Source organism: Pseudopodoces humilis, chromosome 9, assembly GCF_049639895.1.
Source record: "Pseudopodoces humilis isolate 2021_Gansu_Grassland_sample_001 chromosome 9, ASM4963989v1, whole genome shotgun sequence".
NCBI classification, from domain to species: domain Eukaryota; kingdom Metazoa; phylum Chordata; class Aves; order Passeriformes; family Paridae; genus Pseudopodoces; species Pseudopodoces humilis.
In genome coordinates, this window is record NC_142208.1 from 4008812 (window position 1) to 4031430 (window position 22619).

The 22619-nt window shown below is 42.8% G+C and overlaps 1 protein-coding gene across 3 annotated transcripts in view; it reads right to left on the reverse strand.

The window, feature by feature from the left end:
• Positions 1-22619, reverse strand: part of PCDH15 (protocadherin related 15) — a 665923-nt gene that overhangs the window by 157169 nt on the left and 486135 nt on the right. For all 3 annotated transcript variants that reach the window (XM_088059571.1, XM_088059572.1, XM_088059570.1), the window contains 2 exons: positions 10221-10329; positions 5322-5434 (listed from right to left, as the gene is read on the reverse strand). In XM_088059571.1, the coding sequence (XP_087915697.1) occupies positions 5322-5434; positions 10221-10329 (222 nt within the window). The remainder of the gene's footprint in view (positions 1-5321; positions 5435-10220; positions 10330-22619) is intronic.

A 22619-nucleotide genomic window follows, 5' to 3' on the forward strand; every position in this document is an offset into this window, starting at 1 on the left:
AGATTCTTCCTTCCTCACCTGGAGGAGCCTCTGTCCTTCTCCGTCCTTTTTGGGACACTGTCCTTGGGACACCTGGATCTGTTCAGAGCTGCAGTGCTTTTCTCCCAGTTCTTTCCTCTGTTTTCAATAATGATTTCTAATATTCCATTTCCTTTTTATATTTTTTTCTTGGGTCACCGAACCAACCTTCACATTCCATTCCCAGTTCCAACACCAAGACCTCATTCCCAAGTCAGGCCAGAGCTCATCATTTCATATGAAAGTTTAGGGTGACCCTTTAGTGAAAGGATCCAGTGAAACCTGTTTCACTGTATTTTTAAGCCATGCCTAATTTTATCATTTTATCACTGACTCACTTGGTCTTGCAAAGTCCTTCTGCAACATCCCAGGAAGTGTTAGGAAGATACGGGAACATGGAGTAGTGGTGGGCTTGGTTGGGTTAACGGTTGGAATTGATGATTTCAGTTTTTCCAACCTGAATGATTCTGTGATCATATCCTTGTCTTTACAACCAGAATATTTTACATATGTATTATAGATATTATGATTCTGTAATATCTCAGGATCAGAATTAGTTGTTATTTCAGGAATTCAGCCATTGAGATAATTCCCAAGATTCTCCAGCCTACAGCTCTCCTTCACAACCTCCCCATGTTTTGAATCTGATCATTTTTTGCTCTTGCCAGTGGCTGGCAAACCATCTTCTCCCAATCTTCTTGTATTTCCACTTGGAACAGGAAACAGCCCCTGTGCAATCACACCAAACGTGGCACATAAATATCCTGCCTTCCAAGGTTTGTCCACAGTTTGATCCTGAGGCTGTTTCTGAAGTGATGACCTTTTTCCTTTTAATGCAGGAGTTTCTTGACAGCTCTGAGAGCAACAGATATGAGGATAAATGAAGCTCTGAATGGGATAAGAGAAACCAAACAACCTCCAGAGTGAGGAGAGCGTCACTTCCTGTTATTTATGCTGAAATCCATATCAAGAGAATCATGGACATTTGGGAAGAGTTTAACTACACTGGGACTGCTGGGGGCATCTCTCTGATCCAAAGCACCTCCACAAAAAAGGAATCAGAGAACCACAAAATCCCTGAGCTGGAAGGGTCCCACAGGGATCACTGATCCAGCCCCTGTTCCTGCCCAGACCCCCCAACAATCCCAGCCTGTGCATCCCTGGCAGCGCTGTCCAAACGCTCCTGGAGCTCTGGCAGCCTCAGGCTGTGCCCATTCCCTGGGGAGCCTGGGCAGCACCCTCTGGGGGAAGAGCCTTTCCCTGATCTCCAACCTAAACCTCCCCTGGCACTCAAGCACTGCTCTGGCCATTCCCTGGGTCCTGTCCCTGGTCACAATGAGCAGAGATTGGAGCTGCCTGTGCTGCCCAGTTTGGCTGGAAATCCCACTTGGTTCAAAAAAATCCAGCCAGGAGAAATTGTGGAGTAGACAGAGCAGATATTACAGCAGAAACGATCTCCATGCACAATGGGATCCCAAACTAATATCCCCTCTAACACTGGAGTTACAAACACTTTGTTCCACTCTGACCTTCTTCCACCCCCTAGACAACAGGGAAATGCAATCCCTCTGCAGAGATGTTTCCAAGGAATTGTCTGTCACTGGGTTAATGACAGCCTGGCTGAAAGCCCTCCTGGGCTCACAGGGATAGATCCAAGGAATACAGAAAATGCTATGCAAGAATACTCTTCAAAATCCTCTATGTTGCCCTGGCATGGTGTTGAAGCACATTTCTGTCACCAGCTCTGTGGGAAAGACACCAAAACCACCCAAGGGACAGAAACCAAATCTTTTTCACAGAATTATGGTGTGGTTTGGGTTAAAAGGGCCTTAAAGCTCATCCAGTTCAACCTCCTCTTCCACTAGCCCAGGTTATGAGAGTGTACTCCCTATAAGCCATAAAACTCTTAGATTCATGGAAAAGTCTTATTAATAAGTCAGGCTACAAATGTTATTTAAAGCTAGGAATCTTATCTTACCTTTTCCCTCTTCCCCCCTATTTTTTTTAATAGTTTGTGTTTTTATTGAGATGCCCAAGTCACATAAATCCTCCCTAATTTCCCAAATGCAATCAAATAAAACAGGCAGTGGTTTATGAATTGACCAGCCAGACTGGATGAAAACCCACTCTAGAACTATCAATTTAATTAACTAAATGAATTTATCTATCAATTTAACTATCTAAACTACTCTAAAGTGATCAATTTCATTTTACCAGTACACAGGTACCCACATGAGATCATCCAAAAACTCCTCTATTTTTCCACCTGATGTTCTAAAAATCAAAGCATTTTTAGTCACTAATACAGTGCCTTTAGAAACGGAAAATCAATTTTTGCAGGAGAAATAAAATGCTTTCCCTGATTTTGAATTTGACAAAGATGCATTTTCTTTAAAGGGGAGAAAATCTGACGTAATCCTGGGTAAGTAACATAGACCAGTGGTACAACCAGAAATGGAAAAGGTCTGTGAGGGTGGGGAGGTTCTGACACAGGTTCCCAGAGAAGCTGTGGCTGCTCCTGGATCCCTGGAAGTGTCCAAGGTGAGGCTAGACAGGGCTTGGAGCAGCCTGGGATAGTGGAAGGTGTCCCTGGCCATGGCAGGGGGTGGCACTGGATGGGCTTTAAGGTCCCTTCCAGCCCAAACCAGTCTGCGATTCTCTGCCCTTCATTAGCGTCAAAATACTTCCAGGTTTTTTTTGCTGTTGCAACTTCCACAGGTTTTATAGCATCTTTGAATGGACAAATGCCATGATTTTTCCTTAATTACTGGATATAAATGTACTGAAAATACTGAGGAGAAATTCCTGCAGCTCCTTATCTTCTGCCTACTCCAAAAGTGAGTCCCTGTGAACTGAATAACCCCCAGCATGAGCAAGTTTATCAAAATCGGTTCTCCCCCAGGTGTGGTAGATTCTCCAAAGCACAGGAATTCCATCCATGAGCACTTCCCTGCCTGTGCCAGCACATCCAGCCTCTCATAGCCCATCCTCTTTGCAAATGGATCATAATGGAAGTGCCAGCTTAGATTCTGCCTGATTGATAAATAACCTCTGCTCAAATAGGGAAGAAGCAAAGTGCATCAATTTGATTAATTCTCCCATTTGGTTCATGTTTATAAAAAAACCCAAAAAAACCTGTCTGACGCTTTTTAGAGCTGGTAACTAGAACGTAATCTCATGTCTACACTGCAATGGACATGCCAGTGTAATTTCAAATAAGCCCTTTCAGTTTAAAGGTTTAATCCACATATTGTGGCAGCCTTGTTGTTGCCAAATAGAAATTTCAATGGGAACCACCCAAAAATCTACATTTTGTTATAAGGATGTTGTAATAATGCTCATGTTTCTTGGCAGGGAATGTAAGTGCCAAGACCGTCCGTAGGAGGGCAAAATTGTTTTTTTCCTTGCGTATCATCTAATATATTCCAGAGGTAGAGGAAGCCTGAAAGCCAGCATTTCTTATTTAGGATCTTTAGTTTTTTTCATTGTCTCCCTATCTGAGAATTCAACATTTATCAGCAATGCAGGTGAGTGCTCCCATTTCCTGTCCACCTTCCTTCCTGCATTCAAATATTCCTATATTGACTTAACCACCTTTTCCATTTCACAATTTTCCATAATATCTTAACAGGAGAAAAAAAAATTGATCTTCTCATATCAGAGGGAATATTTTAAAGATTAAATTGAGTGTGTGCTGCAAAAATAGCAGCTTTTCTGTTTGAAGGGAAACATCACACATTGCATGCCTCCAGATAAAACAGAATCAAATCCTACAACTGTGAGAAATGAGAAATGTGCAACACAAGAAGCTGAAGGTTTGATTTGGTACAAGCCTGAGCCATTATTCCAATGGTCCCTGAAGGATACAGCATTAAAACCTCTATTGTTTTAACAGGCTGCACATCATCATTCTTATGGACTGATACTTTTCCTTATTTTCCCTGACTGCACATTTACCGCATCAACAAGAACCTCCTAAAGCCTCTAAACATGGCATTAATGACCCAAGCTGCTGTTTAGGCACAGAAAATACCCTCCCACACCAGCTAATTGATTTTTTTAATTGATGTATTGTGCTCCCCAAGTTTGGGAATAAAGGGCTACAGGGATTTAACCGATAACTCAGGATATTTAGAGTCATGGAATGGTTTGGATTGGAAGGGACCTTAAAGCCCATCCAGTGCCACCCCCCGTGCCATGGCCAGGGACACCTTCCACTATCCCAGGCTGCTCCAAGCTCTGTCCAGCCTGGCCTTGGACACTTCCAGGGATGGGTTGAGCTTTGTGGCTTTTCCCAGCAATAGGATGGGCAGCAGGAGGAGCATTCCCAGCAGGGCAGGGAGGGATCCTGCCCCTGTGGGCAGCCCTGGAGGCAGCTCTGGAGTGCTGTGTCCAGCTCTGGCTCCTCAGCACAGCAGGGCCAGGGAGCTCCTGGAGCGGGGCCAGCGGAGGCTGCGCAGCTGAGGAAGGGCCTGGAGCATCTCGGTGCCCAGGAAAGGCTGAGGGAGCTGGGGCTGCTCAGCCTGGAGAGGAGCCCCAGCTGAGAGGGGCCCTCAGGCCTGGCTGGCCCTGGCTGCAGGGAGGGCTCCCAGCAGGGCCCAGCCTCTGCTCCGGGGGCCCAGCAATGGCACCAGAGCCACGGGCAGGGCCTGATGGCAGCAATTCCCCCTGGCCAGGAGGCACAACTTCTTCCCTGGGCAGTGCCCAGCCCTGAACACATTGGCCAGAGAGGCTGTGGGCTCTCCTGCCTGGGGCTGTGGCAGAGCTGTGTGCACACAATGCTGTGCCCTGTGCTCTGGGATGGCCCTGCTGGAGCAGGGAGGTGGCACCAGGTGCCCTCTGAGCTCCCTTCAGCCTCAGCCATCCTGGGATTCTGTGAATATTCACTACTCAAGTATGAATTATTCACTGCTACCCCTGCCTGACCCGTGCTGGGATACTGTGAACATTCACCACTCACACAGTTATCTGTATCCCTATGATCTGCTAGAATGGGTTGTGAACTGAACATGTGAGTTAGAAACCAGCTGCATTCTCAGGACAACGGGGCTCATAAAAAGCGAGTGGACAAGTGATGCTGAGTTTGTTCACACAATGTAACATGACGTGTTAGAACTCTGCCAGGGTTCATTCCCTTTCCACAAACGCTTCACACCCTTCTTCCCCCTGATGGTGCTAAATGACGCCTGACAGGCTAAAAAGGAAAACTGCAGAAGAGACAAGCAGGCCCACCCCACATTTTCTCCAGACCTTTTTGTTTTCCAAAGAACATAAAAGGACTGAAAAAACTCATCCCAAATTACCTTAATAACCAAGTCAAACTTCTGGTGTAAATCCCTGTTTACCGGCTTGAGGAGCGTCAGTTCAGCCGTTGTGAGATTCATATGAAAATACTGGGGATAATCCTCAGGAGTACCTGCAAAAAAGACATTGAGGTTTTAACAACTCTGAAGGGTTTAGTTCAGCAGTGTGTTTATTTTACTCATTGATCATCAAAGCAACAAAGCCTCATTCTCTTATTAGAAGGATAAAATATTGCCCTATGTGGACATGGAGATTAAGGATATTATGAACTTATGTGTTTAGAATTATTATTTCCTTATCTCCAAACCCACAAAGATTCCTCTCAACTGGGACTCACTAAGTACTTGATAACAACAGGAATATCATTAATAGCATATAAATAATATATATAAGTAATAAAACAATAACAATATGATAACAATAGGTAATTTTAGAAATCCTTCTAAGAAAAGTTTCTCCTCAGGGAGGAAGTACCAGATTGATTGTCAGTTGGAAACGGTGTTTTCATGGCTGTGGATTTCCAGGATATTCTCTAAGCTAGTAAAAACAGAAGCCTCAGAGCCCAGATGGATTTAGGAGCCCATGGAGACTGAGAAAGGGCTGTGCCTGGCTGTGCCAAGGCTGTGCCTGGCAGATGCAGTGCAAAAATGTGCCTATGCCTAAGCCAAACGGTTCCAGCACCACAGCCTGGCACAGGAGGAGGGAAAAATTCCAGCCACAGCAATTCTGAGCCCTGGGATTCTCAGAGAAATGATGCAAAAGGGCTCAGAAAGCCCAAGTGTTCCACACAGAGTGAACTCCAGCATTCCCAGCTCAGCAACACTGTGAGAACATCCCAAGAAACAAAATTCTAAGTCTAAAATCTTGATGGTTTAGGTATGGGAGCAGTCCTGTCAGCAGCTGAGGACAGGATGTGCTCATGACTCAAGGGAGAAGAGCCCCAGAACATCCCTGAGCCCTGGGAGCCCCTAAAGCTGCCGTGGGAACAGCACAAACCCGACCCTGCCAAACCCCGAATCCAGCCAGCACTGAGGCACAGATTCAACACAAGGGAAGATCACTTTCCTGATAAATGCTGCTGGTTTTTGTTTCCCTTGCAAGTGCAATGGCTAGAGAGTACTTTCAGAAAGCCAGGAGATAAATTACTGCAATATTTTAATTTGCAAACCTCAAATGACAACTGTTTGCTAGATAAATAAATTATATATATATTTATATATATTATATATGTGTGTTTTTCTGTGACTCTCTGAATCTACACCTCTATCATAGACCCAAAATGCAGCAAAAGAATCACCATGGATTATTTTTTCTCTTATACCACCACCACAAATTCAGAGCTTCAAGCTCCAAGTCCTGTATCCCCTTGCCTTGCCTTTTAATTTCAAGTTCTAATTAATTAATCTAATTTTTGGAGAGCACAAGGCCCCTGGCAGGACCTCCAAACTTTTGGCAAGTTACAGATTGCTGGTTTTAGAGGCTGCACATCACCACGGCTGTTGATGAAGCTAAGAAGTGTCACAAAATTAGGGACAAAATGCAAAAACGCCGAGAAAGGAGAAAACAAGAGGTGCCCTAAAGGAGAACAAATGCATAGGGGAGGAGGGTAAGAGTCACGAAGGGATCTAGAGAAGGGAAGATGAGGCTAATATTGTGTAAAGATGTCAGGAAAGAATACAGGAAAAAAAAGGGAAAAAAATCAAACCTCAAAAACTCCACTAACAACCAACCCAACCTCAGCAGGTAAAGGAGGAAAAGGCAGCAAGGTGGATGATAGAAAAGCAAAAATTAAGGAACAACACAGGTGGATGCCCAAATCCTGACTGGGGATGCCTGCTCAGATCCTGCCCACCTCAGGAAGAGCTCAGATTCCTGTATTCCTAAAGTCTGGGAGCCAGGTTTTCCAGGAACAGGGATATCTGCTTCTGGATATACAAAATCATTTCCATTTTGACAGTGCAGAGCAGCCCTCAGTCCACCTCTGCCTGCTCTGAAATCCAGGGATGAGCTCCGATTCTCCTGGCTCCACAAATTCCATGTGTTTGGAGAGGCTGAAGAATCAAAATGTGGGGGGGCCAGCAAGGGGGAGAAGGAAAGGACTCCTCAATTCGCTTTTCCCAGAGCCAGAGGAGGCGTTTTGTGGAACCTGGGACTTGAAATGGACACAGGACTGGAATCTCCCCTTCCCAAAAGCTAGTGTGCGTTTCTGACTCTTTCTTAAGAATATCAACCAAAAGTGTCCAAAACTGGCAGCAGAAATCACACAGGGGCAAAAGCTAATAATTGGAAGGAAAATTTGGCTTTTCTCAAGGAGTGGTCCCAGAGAAAATAAGGTCTTCAAATTACTCCTAAAAAGAATATTTTACTAGTAATTTACTATTAAAAATAATACATTTTACTATAAAAAATAATAAAATTTTTAATCAAAATAATAAAAATTACTGGTAGAATCAACAACATTGCTAATAAAAATAAAGGGAAGGGCCTTGCTTCACACCTGGATAAGTTCAGCGAAAGTGGGTGTATTGCAAAGTCCCAAAGAAATAAACATTTCCACAAGCCAAGGACTGGAAAAAGTTAGTGTATTACAAAAAAATTTTAAAAAAATTCTAAATATCTTATTTCCAAATGTTAATAAATACGTCAAATATCCACAGTGCTCAGAGTATTTGCTTTGTTCAGGTGGGCAAAGAAAGAAGGGAAAAGAAGAACCAAATAAAACTGAGTCAGATTAAATAAAATCATTCTCATAAGTGACTTATTCCCTAATTCCATGGGCACAGTTCAAAGCTCCCAGTTTTTAAAAAAGGACATTCCCAAAGATATCAAGGAGAAGGAGGTTTAGATCTAAAGAAAAGGGGGAAGAAAATCCACATAATGAGAAATATCTGCAAGGCCCATTTCCTGTGGAACTACTTAATATCTTCTGAGGCTAAAACAGAAATAGCAAATCCTGGGAGAGATGGAGGGAGACTTAAAATCCAAAAAGAAATCCTTTGTAAGGGCACAGGGGAGGGAAAATAAGGAAAATAAAAAGAGAAAACCAGAAAAGTGGAAAAAAAAACTGATTGAAGAGAGGAGAAAAAAGGAGGAAAAAAGGAAGGTAAAAAGAAGAAAGCAAGTAAATTTTAAAAGAAAGAAAATAGAAAGTAGAAAAAAGGAAACAAGCAAAAAGAAATGAGGAAAAAAGATGGAAAAACTAAGAAAGAAGCAAAAAAGAAGAAAAAAGAAGGAAAAGAGAGAAAAAAGAGGGAAAAAGGAAAATAAAAGGGAAGGCAAAAGAAGGAAAAAATAAGAAAAAAGGAAGAAAATAAAAAGGAAACTATAAGAGGAAAAGAAGGAAAAAAGGGAAAGAGAAGGAAAATATGAAGGAGAAAACAAAAAAAGAAAAAAGAAGGCAAAAAAAGAAAATAGAAGGAACTGAGAAGGAAAGGAAAAAGAAAAAAGAAAAAGAAGGAAAAAGGCAAAGATTAGTGGCAAGTAAAGTAAAAAAGAAGGAAAATAGAAACTAGAAAAAAATAAATGAAGAAAAAATAAGGAAAAAATAAAGGAAAAAAAGAAAGAAGGAATAGAAGAAAAGATGGGTAGAAGAATGAAAAAAGAAGGAAAAAAGAAAACAAAAAAAGAAAGAAAAAAGAGCAAAAAGGTTGGGGAGAAAGGGGAAAAGAAAAAAAGAAAAACATAAAGAAAGGAAAAAGAAGGAGAATAAGAAAAGTATAAGAAAAGAAGAAAAAATAAAGTAAAAAATGGAAGAATGAAGGAAAGGAGATGAAAAAGAGATGGAAAATTGAAAAAAAAGAAAGCAAAAAGAAAAAAAATGAAGAAATAGAGGAGGAAGGGAGAAAAAAATGTAAAGAAGGAAAAAGAACAAAAGAAAGAAGAAAAAGGAAAGAAGGAAAAAGAGGAATAAAAAGGAAGGAAAAATAAGGTCCCCGAAGTAACCCAAATTGCTGCACCACACCTTTCCGAATTATTTCATGGAGGTCAGACTAGCCACTCCAATATTCCCAACATCCCAGGTTAGTGACACACAAACTTTAATAATTTCACTCCTGAAGAACTCTGTAAATTATGCAAAAAACCTTTAGAAGTTGGCCTAAACATGGCCCTGGGGTAGAGCTGTCCCTGCAGAACTTAGGAATAAAATCAATTTATGACATTTATAAATAAGTCCTTTTGCAGAGCTAATCCTCCACAATGTTGTCCTCAATATCCTCTCTTCCACCTCCCCTTGGCTGAGAAAACCATGGAGTTCAACAGAGGAAAGTCAGGGAAAAGATGTGGTTCCACAACTTCCTGCATTTCCAGATCCCACAGAAAGGTCCTCGTGTACATTTTGGGAACAGCTGGGCAGGCAGAGCCCTGCAACTGCCAACCAACCTCAGGCCCTTCCATGGTCACATCCTACAAGCCCAGAAACAAATGCCAAACACAGGGAAACAGCAGGAAAAAAGAAGACAAAGCACCATAAACAACAAAAGAAACTTTAAATCAAAAAAAGGTGAGCTCACAGGCAGCAAAATTGGATGCAGTAAGATCCTTGGAGCTGCCCTGTGCCACATGATTTTTAGGATGAAATCTGCTCTAATTGCCTTTTTTTAGCCTCTTTTTTTGTGTCTGTCAATGGAAAACACATCCCAGCAGAGCTCTCCTTTCCTTCACTGTGTTGTTCCAACCAGACAACAATTCAGGATGCAATCTGAATAAACGCTAATAAATAACCATGTGAAATGAATTTCCACTTGGTAATTAAACACCAGCAGGTAGAACAATTCCAAACATCCCACTGACCACACAAGGATTTTTTATCAGGGTTCCACTCTCCCAGGTAATCTTTTCCTGGGTGGTCATAACAGAGGGACTGCTTGGGAGGGATAGGAAAAGTAGCAGACACCAACCAACTAGGATGGAATAGAGGATGCCAGGTCGTTCAGAAGGAGGCTGGATGTTTCGGTCCTGATCTATGGCTTGGATGGGTGGAGTGACACTGATGGGATTCACACGGGTCTGAAATGAGAAATCACATTGGAAACAGAGCAATTAGAAAGCCAGCTGGGAGATCTGGAGGTTTAGCACAACAACATCTCACTTGGAAGGGTATTGGAGGAGAAAAAACCTTCAGAATAAGAAGAATATTTACAACTCATGATCCCTTTAAATCCAAATTAACCAAGCAACATGAACATTTCTATAACAACCTCCTTTGTGTGAGATACAGCTTTAGGATAGATCCCATAGGAAAGGAATCACAAAATCCCAGAATGGTTTGGATGGCAAGGGATCTTAAAGCCCATCCTGTCCCACCCTGGCCATGGGCAGGGACACCTCCCACCATCCCAGGCTGCTCCAAGCCCCAAAGTCCAACCCAGCCTTAGAGGCTTCCAGGGATGCAGGGGCAGCCACAGCTTCTCTGGGCACCCTATGCCAGGGTCTCCCCACCCTTCCAGGAAACAATTCCTTCCTTATATTTCACCTAAATTTCTCCTCTGGCAGTCTGAAGCCATTCCCTGTGTCCTGTCACTCCAGTTCCTGATGAAAAGTCCCTCTCTAGCTTCCCTGTATCGCTTCAGACCCTGGAAGGTCTCTACACAACCTTCTCTTCTCCAGCCCCAAGTATCCCAGACTGGCTCCACAGGAAAAGTGCTCCAGCCCCCTTATCAGCTTAGAAGCTGATAGTAAACACTTGATAAAGGAAGTTCACAAATACTTGACTGTGTTTCTATAAATAGTCCCTCGAATCAGGGATTCCAGTCATCACTGTGAAACACAGCAAATGCCTGAAAATAGGAAAACAGCAAATTGAACTGGAGCACAATCAGGAGCTGGAATGGCTGTGATCCACAAATACACACTGCAAAAGAAAATTAAAGTACAGACATTTCAGGGATAGCTACATTGGAAAAGTGTGGATGGGTGTGGGAACAATTCACCATTATTTGGAAGTGAACTCAAATGTTTAACATGGTGATAGAATTGTAAAATCATGGTATGGTTTGGATTGGAAGGGACCTTAAAGGTCCAAAATTTCACCCCCTGCCATGAACAGAAACATCTTCCACTATCCCAGGCTGCTCCAAGCCCTGTCCAGTCTGACCTTGGACACTTCCAGGGATCCAGGGGCAGCCACAGCTTCTCTGGGCACCCTGTGGGATGCCCACCCTCCCAGGGACCAATTCCTTCCCAATATCCCATCTATCCCTGCCCTCTGGCACTGGAAAGCCATTCCCCCTTGTCCTGGCCCTCCATCCCTTTTAAAGAGTCTCCATTTTTCTCAATATCCCATCTATCCCTGCCCTCTGGCACTGGAAAGCCATTCCCCCTTGTCCTGGCCCTCCATCCCTTTTAAAGAGTCTCCATTTTTCTTGTAGCTCCTTCAGGTCCTGCAAGGTCACAGTCAAGCCACCCCAAACTGGTGCCAGCTTTCATCTGTCAATCCAGCCTCCAGTGTCAGCTGCAGAGCTGCCATTCCCAACTCCCACAGTTTCAGTGACCTTGGCTGCTCAACCAACCACAGATGTACCACCCATGGATGTGTGCACACCAGGCTTTTCCCTCCCCTTGGAACATTTCCCTGCATGTCAAAAACCCTTAATGAGCTCTGTGAAAAACCAGACGCCCTTTTTTTCCCACATACAACTCGTCCTGGCAGCCTTTCCTTTGGAAAGCTCTGTGTTCTGCAAGAGGGGACTTGAAATTTAGCGTGGGAATAGAAATGAGACAAGTCCACACTTGGCCAAGTTTTGGCAGAGCTGTCAGGAATCATCCTGCTGAGAGCTGGAAGGGAGACGAGAGCTTCGGTGATGCTGAGGGAAAACTTAGAGGGAAAAGGGATGAGCAGAAGAAGAAGCAAAGGATGGAGGAAAGGCAGTTTATTGACCCCTTGTGAAGGTGTGGATGGGTAGCCCCATAGTCACCTGCCACCATACCCCAAGGTGTCACCCCCCCCAGTCATTTCCAACAGGTTCCTCAAGTCCAGAGGCTCTTCCAGCCTTTTCCACACCAAAGTAATTTAAGGTACAGATATGTCAGGGATAGGCACATTAAAAAGTGAGGATGGTTGTTCTCGGCCTCCCAAATTGGGACTAGGAAACTTCTCACTCCACTCCTGCTTATGGCTTTTGTCCCTGTCCCTGTCCCACTGGCCAGGTGCTTTGTCAGCACCCAATTCCATTTGGGACTCTTTGAAAAATTAAACTCTTAAAAGCATAATGAGGGAGACGAGCTCAAAATAGGCAGAAAGAAAGAGAGAAGAAGATATATTTGACATCTGCTTGAAATTTTAAAAGGCTTTAGGATGGCATACAAGTTGCATGGGAAGAGAGAATATTGTGCAGAAAACCGACCAAGGCTAAAATTCTATTTCAAGATTCACAGATCAGTTGGAGCCCTCTCAGAAAACCCCACATTTGAGTTAGAAACACACCCACAACAAAACCAATCCCATCAGTTATTCTGGGTTTAAACTCACCATTAATGCCCAGAGAAGCTGTGGCTGCCCCTGGATCCCTGGCAGTGTCCAAGGCCAGGCTGGACTTTGGGGCTTGGAGCCACCTGGGACAGTGGAAGGTGTCCCTGCCCATGGCAGGGGGTGGCACTGGATGGGCTTTAAGGTCCTTTCCAATCCAAACCAGTCCAGAATTCTGGGATTCTATGATTCCAATATTGCAGGCCAGGCTGAGTCTAAGCTAAACCAAGACTAAGATCAGAATTGTTCAACAAATAACTTGGATAGCAAGGACAATGCCTTATTTTACAGTTCAAGGAAAAGTTGTAGAGAAGCACTTAGAACCCCTGCATTTAAGATGAAAACAGGTTCTGGCTGAACAGAAGATATTTTATCCCACACTTCCAGCATTGCACCAACCCCTGGGAAACAAAGCACTCAGTTGAATAGAAACAAGAGCAATAGGGCAATGAATTATAAGGAAGCTGAGAATGAAAAGTGAAATCCATTAATTTTTTTTCTCCAGGTACTCTACACACCTAAAATGGGCTAGGAGATATCATGCACCATCTGCTGAAACTTTCAGGGATAGAATCATAATCAAATCATGGAATGATTTGGGTTGTAAGAACCTTAAAACCTATTCTGTTCCACAAAACCATGGAATTCCATTCTGAAGCCACTGGGAATTCCATCCCAGCACCTGCCCACCCTCACAGGGAATGATTTCTTCCCAATATCCAATCTAAATTTCCCCTCTGTCAGTTTGAACACATTCCCTCTTGTTCTGTCACTCCAGATCCTGTTGCAGGGTCCCTCTCCAATTTCCCTGCAGCTCCTTCAGACCCTGTATGGGACTGTAGGGTCTCCCCACAACTTTCTCTTCTCCAGGCTGAACGGCACAAAATTTAATAATTTGAAGCTGTTTGGAGTTAAATTGGCTGATGTGCCTTGAAGGAAAACTCAAGGTACTTTCATATTGCTTTAATAATCCACAGACAATGCAGAATCTTTTTCATTCAAATTTAGAAATTAGAACTACGGAAACATAAAACAACGAAGCAGCCATTACATTAATAGTGGGTAATAGTACATTAATAAATTAATCAAAGCACACATAGGAAGTTTAAGAAAGTGTGCATATGCTTTTAATCAGAAATAATTATTTTTAAAATGAGGAGTCAAACTAGGCATCTTCCATAGGCATCCAATATCCTTACAAGAGGCATAAAAATCCCATACCAGGCTCCTTCTCAGGACTTTCATGAGGAGATGGAAGCTTATTATAAGGACAAGAAAACAGATTAATGAAGGAGTGAAGTGTCTGAGGTGCCCATGGGTGCCAACTGGAGGCAAAGCAAGAGCACGGGAGGCTTTGGCAGGGCAAGGCTGGAAAAAGTGCTGGGAAAGTCAGCACAGAGCCACAGCAGGGCAGGGAGATCACTCGGAATAAACAGCTGGCCTTCAAATCCCAGCCTCTGCCAAGGGGAACATGAAAGGCTGCCCAAGCTCTGGCAGAGACAGGTGATTAAAAAACAAACAAGATCTTGCTTGTCTGAGGGTGGAATATGCACTCATTTTTTTTCCTCATTAGGGAAAAGCTCCCACAGTTATTGGTGTGGTGATTAATTGACTTCCAGGTGTTCAATGTAGCAGAACTGGGTAGGCCAAAAAGCAGAACCCCAACCTCACCTTGCAACTCCTAGCACAAATATTAATAAATTTTAAAAAACCCTCCTTCAAACAGAGCCGTGATGGGGAGCCTGCCAGGTAGTCTGCAGGGCCACGAGATGATCAAGGCAGAAAAATACTTAAAAAAGCTCAGAGAGAATAAGGTAGCAGCAAAAACCTCATTCCCTCCACTCTTTTGTGTTCACCATGGAAGCACAGCAGCACCTTCTCCATGTGGGGTGTCCAGCAGGTCCTGCAAAAATCCATGGCCTTCAGAGATATTATGGATGGAAGAAGGCAAATTAAGAATCCCATTTGTGCCAGGGGGTTTTAGGCTCCTACAGAGGATAGCGAATAAAAGAAACAACTGATATTTTTAATGAATGTATTTAAATGGTGCTTAATAACTCAGGAGTGCAGTTGCATTCAAAATTCCAAACAGGATTTTTAGGCATCAGCCTACGTATTGATTTCACAATCCCATGATCCCATGGAATGATTATGAGGGAATCTACAACTGAGATGCAGAATATGCATTTGGGGCTTTCAAGAACAAGAAACAAAAAAAAGAAAAGCACCCCAAAATAAACATGACTTTTAAAATAAAATTAATATCTTTTCCAATATTTTTAATGTATTTTATTTAAATTATTTTAGGATGTCCAGGAATGCCAGGCTTCCAATAGAAGGATGTGGACAGTGTGAAATTATTTTTAAATTTTTAAATTAAAGTCAGGGTACAACAATAATTGTTCCACAGTTGATAACAAGGATTTAAAAAATCAGATTTTCTATCTTCTCCATCCACCTGAGATGCAAAGCTGAATTTGCCAACCATTGATACTTAAGGAAAACTTCCTCTTTTGGAGAAGATGAAAAAGAAAAGAGAGGAAATGGCACATTTTGGGAGTTGGAATAACATAATTTTCTCCTTAGAGCTTCTTTTTCCATTGATGAGGGGGTTTATGGTGTATTTTGGGGGGTTCTGGGGTGTATTTTGGCTTTTTTTTGCTTGTTACCATAAAAATCATTGTGTTCTAGGAAAGTGAAAGCCAACTGAAGCAAACATTCCTCAACTAGGGAGGTTCTTTTCTGAGCAGATAATATATTCCTGAGAGGTGCTTTTTGTTCGATTGAAGACCATGAACCAGCTCCAGGTTTCACTCTGGTGATGCTGCTGTTTCACAACCACTTGAGCACTTGAGCTCACAGCAGAGACATCCCTGGGACTTAGGGGCCAGGGCCACCACACCAGCACAAGTAAACATTGGAAAATTCTGCAAAGGATAAAATTGCATGGAAAGCAAGAGTTCCTGAAGTTTTCCTTGGATTCACCAAAGTGAGCTCAAGAAACCCACTGAGATAAGGGACAAAAACCTACACAGGCAATTTATTTTTGAGTCAAATACAGCAAGACATGAGTCCCATGAGTCCCACTGCAGACTGAGCTGTTCAGGCATAAAGGCAGCTAGAAAACTAAACCAGAGAGACCAGAGCTCCTGGAGCGGGGCCAGCGGAGGCTGCGCAGCTGAGGAAGGGCCTGGAGCATCTCGGTGCCCAGGAAAGGCTGAGGGAGCTGGGGCTGCTCAGCCTGGAGAGGAGCCCCAGCTGAGAGGGGCCCTCAGGCCTGGCTGGCCCTGGCTGCAGGGAGGGCTCCCAGCAGGGCCCAGCCTCTGCTCCGGGGGCCCAGCAATGGCACCAGAGCCACGGGCAGGGCCTGATGGCAGCAATTCCCCCTGGCCAGGAGGCACAACTTCTTCCCTGGGCAGTGCCCAGCCCTGAACACATTGGCCAGAGAGGCTGTGGGCTCTCCTGCCTGGGGCTGTGGCAGAGCTGTGTGCACACAATGCTGTGCCCTGTGCTCTGGGATGGCCCTGCTGGAGCAGGGAGGTGGCACCAGGTGCCCCCTGAGCTCCCTTCAGCCTCAGCCATCCTGGGATTCTGTATTAGAACAATCAGTTCCCACTGGACATTTCACACCAATATTTGATACCCTTAAAATTATTATTTTTACAGGCAGCTGTAATTCTGGCCAGTGGACTTCAGATAAGTCTCAGAACCTTCTACCTGCATCATTGTCACAGCTCAGCTGAGAAATTTGCTGCTGAACTCTCATCCTTCTGGAAAACAAGGCTGAGGAGCTTTTCTCCAGATGGAAAATATCACTAAAGCAACACACATTGCCCCTGGTGCCATCCAGAATCCCTTCCCAGGGAGCCCTGCACTATTTAAACCAACAAAGTTCTTGATGAATTGATGAATCATTATGGACTCTCCTTGTGCTTTCCTGAGGTTGGAATACAAACTATAAGTGGGAAATGAGCTGAGTTCTCTCCATGCTGTGCAGAACTGCCTGTGACTTCACCAATACTCGGCACTAAAACAGCAGGGAGAGCTGCAAAACCATTCCAACATCATTCCTTGCTGCTGTCTCAGCTGTTCTGCCAGCCCAACAAGGGCTGTGACAAAAAACTAATGAGCGGAAATCCATCACAGAACACTTGCATGTCAGCAAAACATGGGGAATGTTTCAGTGCAGTTATCCAACCACAACGGAAGTCAATCCAAAAAGCAGGAATATCGCTACAAATGTAGGAGATAACACCAAAATCTCGTCATTAGTCAAGCCATGTCACATCAAATGTCCCATTTGTAGGATCTCAATGTTCTCCCTCTTTTCTTGCCTTCTCACTGGCAGCTCATTCCTGCCTTTGATCAGACCTGGGGGAGGCAGAGCCTCACATCAGGAGCCAGCAGAATTCCTGTGCTGCTCCTTGAAGGCTGATGTGACACAGAGATGTACAGGGATCCAGGGGGAATGCGATCTTCTGACCCTTTGTGTTGCCACAAACAGGAACTGTGGGCCAAGACCTCAGCTGAAGGCTTTGGAGATTTTGGAAACAAATCCCAAGCATGGATTTAAAACACATTTTGAAGCTGAAAGAGAATAAATTCTCTTCAGGAAATTGTTAGATCAAGTTGTCATGGGAGCTAAAAAGAGGTTTTTATAGCAACAGTTCTGGGCCAGGAAGCACTTCCCAACTTGAGGAAACCAAATCTATGTTGCTAAACCCCAGAGATTTACAGCTAATTCACCCAATTTATACTTCTTAGAATTACAGAATCAGTAAAATTGAAAAAGAGCTTTACGTCATCCAGTCCAGTCATCAATCCATCACCACTAATCTGTGTCCTCGAGTGTCACACACACACTTTTTTTTAACCCCTCCAGGGCAATGATGGGGTAGCCACAGCTTCTCTGGTCAAAGCTGTGCCAGGGCCTCCCCACCCTCAGAGGTCGGAATGTTCTCCTAGGAATGTTCTCCTAATATCCAATCTAAATCTGTTCTCTGGCAGTTTGAAGCCATTCCCCCTTGTCCTGGTACTCCATGCCTTGGAAAAGTCTCTCTCCATCCTTCTTGTAGCACCTTCATTATTGGAAGTCTTGGAAGGCCATAACTGGGTCACCCCAAAGCTTCTCCTCTCCAGGCTGAACAATCCCAACTCTTCCAGCCTTTCCTCCCAGCAGAGCTGCTCCATCCCTCTGATCATCCTGGTGCTTCCTCTGGACTCTCTCCAGCAGCTCCAGGTCCTTCCTGTGCTGGGTCCCCAGAACTGATCTGCAAATTTAAAATGAAACTAACTTTTCTCTTTATTTATTTTTCAGGAGTTCCCCTTCATTTCCAGAAGCCACAGCTAAAAAACCACAGTGGGTAATTTATGCTGTTGGCACCTGTGACTTGACCTGTCTTGTCTTCTCCCAGGGTAAAAATGTGTTTTGGTGACCAATGGAAAAAATTAAGAAAGAAGATTAATTATTCAATTCACCTTCTTTTTAAACTCAGCAGTAAATTATCAAACAGCTTTTAGCTCCTGATTTAGCTGCTCAGTACAACCCATGGCTGCTGCATTCCTGGGTTTCTGTCATGCCCCATGTTTATGCAATTTCTTGAAATGAAAACTGTAAAATTCAAATATCCTGGCAGCTCAGGTTGTTAACAGAGTAAGCTGTCAGAGAACACAATTCCTTCCATTCATTTGTAAAAACAAGCCACCTTTGAGGGGAAGAAAAAAACCCCAAAATATATTGAAAGAGCAGCAAGAGAGCATAATGAACCTGAGCACGGAGGAAAACAGAGACTATTTTTATCAATGATGTCTCCTAGGAACAGCAGGGCCAAAAAAGAATTGAATTTCATCAGGATCTGATCACAGTGCTTACTAAATTGCTTTTTCTGTATCTGACATGCTTGATAAGAAGTGTCCCCAGCAGTGTCTGTGCAGGGGACTAAATGAAATGCATTATGCAGTGGGCCTCCTGCCTCAGAAAAAACAGAATTCAGGCCAGAGCTTCTCTTCCTTCCAAGATGATGACTGGCATTAAAGAAAATAAACATTTCTGTTTTGACATTTGGCTTTTTTCCCCCACAACTATGAAGTCTATTTCCTTGATTATCCCTCAAATTCTTGATGGTGGGTTTCTTATTATTCCGAATTTTGTGCAGAGGAGCAAACTGTGAAGCCTAAGACATATGCACTACATCTCCCCAAAAATCAGAAAATATTTAGCAACCATGTCGCACCACCATAACAACTTCCAGATTATTTTTATTTTCATTTCTAAGAGTAATTTCTTTGCAATTAAAGAAATCCTTGTAATATTAACCAAATTTTCTTTCCTTATAAGTACTATTTCTCACAAAGGGATAATTATCTCTATATCTATATCTATATATATTTCTCTTCCTAAGGACAACAGGCTGACGGCTTCTCTTTGCCTTTAGAAAAATTAGCCACACAATAATACACCACAAAAGGCACAAGAACTTACAAGCAAATGATAAAAGAGGAGAAAGATTTGGTGGGAAAATATAACCAGCACCAGGAATCTTTCTTAATTTCAGTTGTATGGAACTAGTCAAAAACCCAATAAAGTAATTAATTTGAAATAAAGTAAAAAAAAAAGAGAGAAATATCAGGATGAACAAGTCAGTGTTTCACTCAGGCCCTTGGTCTCTTGGCTGACTCTCTTTACACAGACATTTTATTGCAATAATGTTGGTGGTTCTTTCTCTTATTCCTGCATTTCATCCTCCTGCAGAGCATTTGGCATCTCCTCATTTGAAGGAACAAGCCAGGTCCAGAGTCTCACAGCAGTGGGAATTTCAGAAGGCTGAGCCAGGAGGGGGAGTAAGCAAAACCCCACTGTAGGTCCCACTCTCAGCTTGAAGAACGTTTTCATTTTCTGTACTGATTTTCCTCTCTTATGGCTCCTGAACAAGCACTTCTCCAATCCTGGAGTGGGAATCTCATCTGGAACTACCTCACTACTTAATTCCAGCTGCACAGTTCTCTCCTCACTAAAGTTTGCCACCCTATCAGGAAAAGAATTCTAGGGAGAGATTTTGTGGTCAGAGCCTGCTGCAAATTCTGCCTCACCATTATTAAACCCATTTTATTACATTGACTTAGTGGTCATATTAGAAGAGGCACTTTTAGATTGAAGGTTATAGAAAAGAAGTGGGTTTTCCCAGCTACATTTTGGACGTATTTTCAGTAAATTTGTGCAGATGTAACGTGTGCATGTACACACCTCACCTGCAACACTCACACCTTTCATCGTTAAGCTCATCCTCAGATCTTTTTAGGGTGAAATAGGGAAATTTTGTGTTTTATTGAATGCTTTTCTTTTCCAATCTCAGGACAAAAAAGCAGGAATTATTTACCAAGCACACCCCTGCTTCCCCAGCACTGCTGTGCTGCCCAGGGTATTGATCCAGAGCCAAATGGAGATTTATCCCACTTTCTCCTTTCAGGAATTAACTTGTTCTCCACAAGAGAGGCCTATAGGACTCAAGGAATGTTTTCCACATAACCATTATCAATAGCACGGAGCAGAGGCAAACATGACTGTCCTGGGAATAGGAATTTTCCTTTAATTTCATTCCCAAGGGTGATTTCATTTTAACGCGCACTTGCACATATTCATCAGTTAAGGATTTGCAGATCACATTTGATTACTTGAGGAATTAATTTGCACCCTCTGTATTGTGACAATAAGCTGAAAAAATAAATAATTCCTCCTGACCCTTAATGATCAGTTACAGTTTAATGGGACACCCAGGCACTGAAATAATTCTCTCTGCAAGGCCCAGAGATGTGAAACAGATGAGAATTTTTCTGGAGTGAAGTTGGCTAATAAAGCATCACAGCAAGAGTATTTTGTTTAAATGTCAACATTTAAAGCCTTCAAATGCTTTGAAATGACATTTAAGGATCAAATAAACTGCTAAATATGTTTCCTTTGTGACAACAGCTCCACTTGGTACTGTAACAATCACAAATCTATGGAACAGAAAACAGAATTGGATGTTACAGGGGCTCCTCAATCAACACTTGAGTGTTTTGGCACTTCGTTAATTTGTTAATTGGATTTTTAGCCTCAGTTTTGCTGCACAAAAAGGTGATTTGTGCTCCTGAAACTGCCCTGCTGCCCACACCAAACCTCTGGGGATCCTTGGACTGCTGTGGCTGTGAACAAAGCTTGAATCAAAGCAGCTCCTCTTCCTTCCTGATAGGAAATTTCTTCTAATTTCAGAACCACTGTTACTTCTTCCAAGCAAACTCAGGAACCTTTTCCTTCTCAGCTCCTGGCGAAGCCAGAAGAACTGACCATTTTCTCACCTGTAAGTTCCTAACCATGATGAAAAGTAACAGTCATTGATCGATGAAACATTCTCAGATTTCAAAACAAAACAAAACAATAAATTATAAAATCAGTAATTTTTGATAATGAATCAGATTTGAGAATTGAGCAAAATTTCCAGCCCAGCCTGAGTCTCTGGAGAGCTCCCAGAGCTGCTGCTCCTGCTGTGCCACCCAGGGAGCCCCATGGCTGCTGTGTCCCACAGGCCACACCGTAAGCCAGCCCCAGCAATACCCAAATATGCTTCTCTCAACACAAAAACAACTTCAAAGAATATCTTCAGGGACATTTTTATTTTCCTGTTTCATTTTTTTGACCAAAATCTTCTCACTTTTCAGGCAAGCTTGATCCCATTTCTCTAAAAACCTTGACCTTTAAGGATAAGAACTACTTTATATATATATATATATAATTTTTTGTTTTGTTTTGTTTTGTTTTGTTTTGTTTTCCCCCACAGACAGCAACTAAACTTCTGAACCACAACTGGGTTAAAATTCCCTGAAGTAAAGTGCCTTTTAGACTTTATTCCCTTATTCTGCAGCCTTGCTATAATTTTCTCAACCACAGTGTTGTCTGACACACCTGGTTCTTTAAACAATTGTTACATTTTGGAAGTTAAAATCATGGTTTTATTTGGTTTTGAAGGGCAAACCAGGTGAGCGAACCTCTCCTCTATCTCAAAAACATCTATATTTAAAGTCACAGGTTAATCTTAGATTAACAGGGACTGTCCTGCCTAATCAATACACCAGCCAAGGGAAGCACTTGCTGCTAAGGGAGATTATTCACAGGTTTATATATTCACATATTAAAGTTCCTGACAATTTTACTGACAATTCCTTTAATTAGCCATCGTGGTATCCTCCAAAATATATAAAATTTAATTATCTGTAACATCACATCTTTGTGATTTTAACCTTTTAATGCTTCACTACTTTTCAGTGACATTTTCCTTAAAAAGAGACTCTGCCTATCAAGGGATGCCATGTGGTAGACAGACAATCAATCCTAAAAAGGGGAAGGAAAGGGAAAATCACATCAGCAGACTTGAAACACCTTTTATAGCTCCTTATCAGGTACTAGCAGATAATCAATAACTTATCAAAGCCGTCCATTTTGACATTGCTGAATTACTCATTCGAAATCACTAAATGAGGTTAAAAACCAGCCCAATATTGTGAACTTTATCCTTTACCTTGAACTTCACATCAATCTGGTGACCTCTGTAGGGCTGCAGTTAGGGTGAAAAGAGGGGGAAAATGCAAATGAAAAGTGCCTGGAATAAACAGGGTGGCTGACACCACAAGAGGATTTTATCATTGTTTTTGCCTTGCTTTCCCACTTCCAAAGCACTTTATGATCGCCTGTTTATCTTGCATCTCTGCTGAAATTTAATTAGAAAAATTGCTATCTGCCTCCAACGGCAAGTAACTTGGCTACAACTCTGCCTTCTTCCATAAAAAACACCCTGACAAC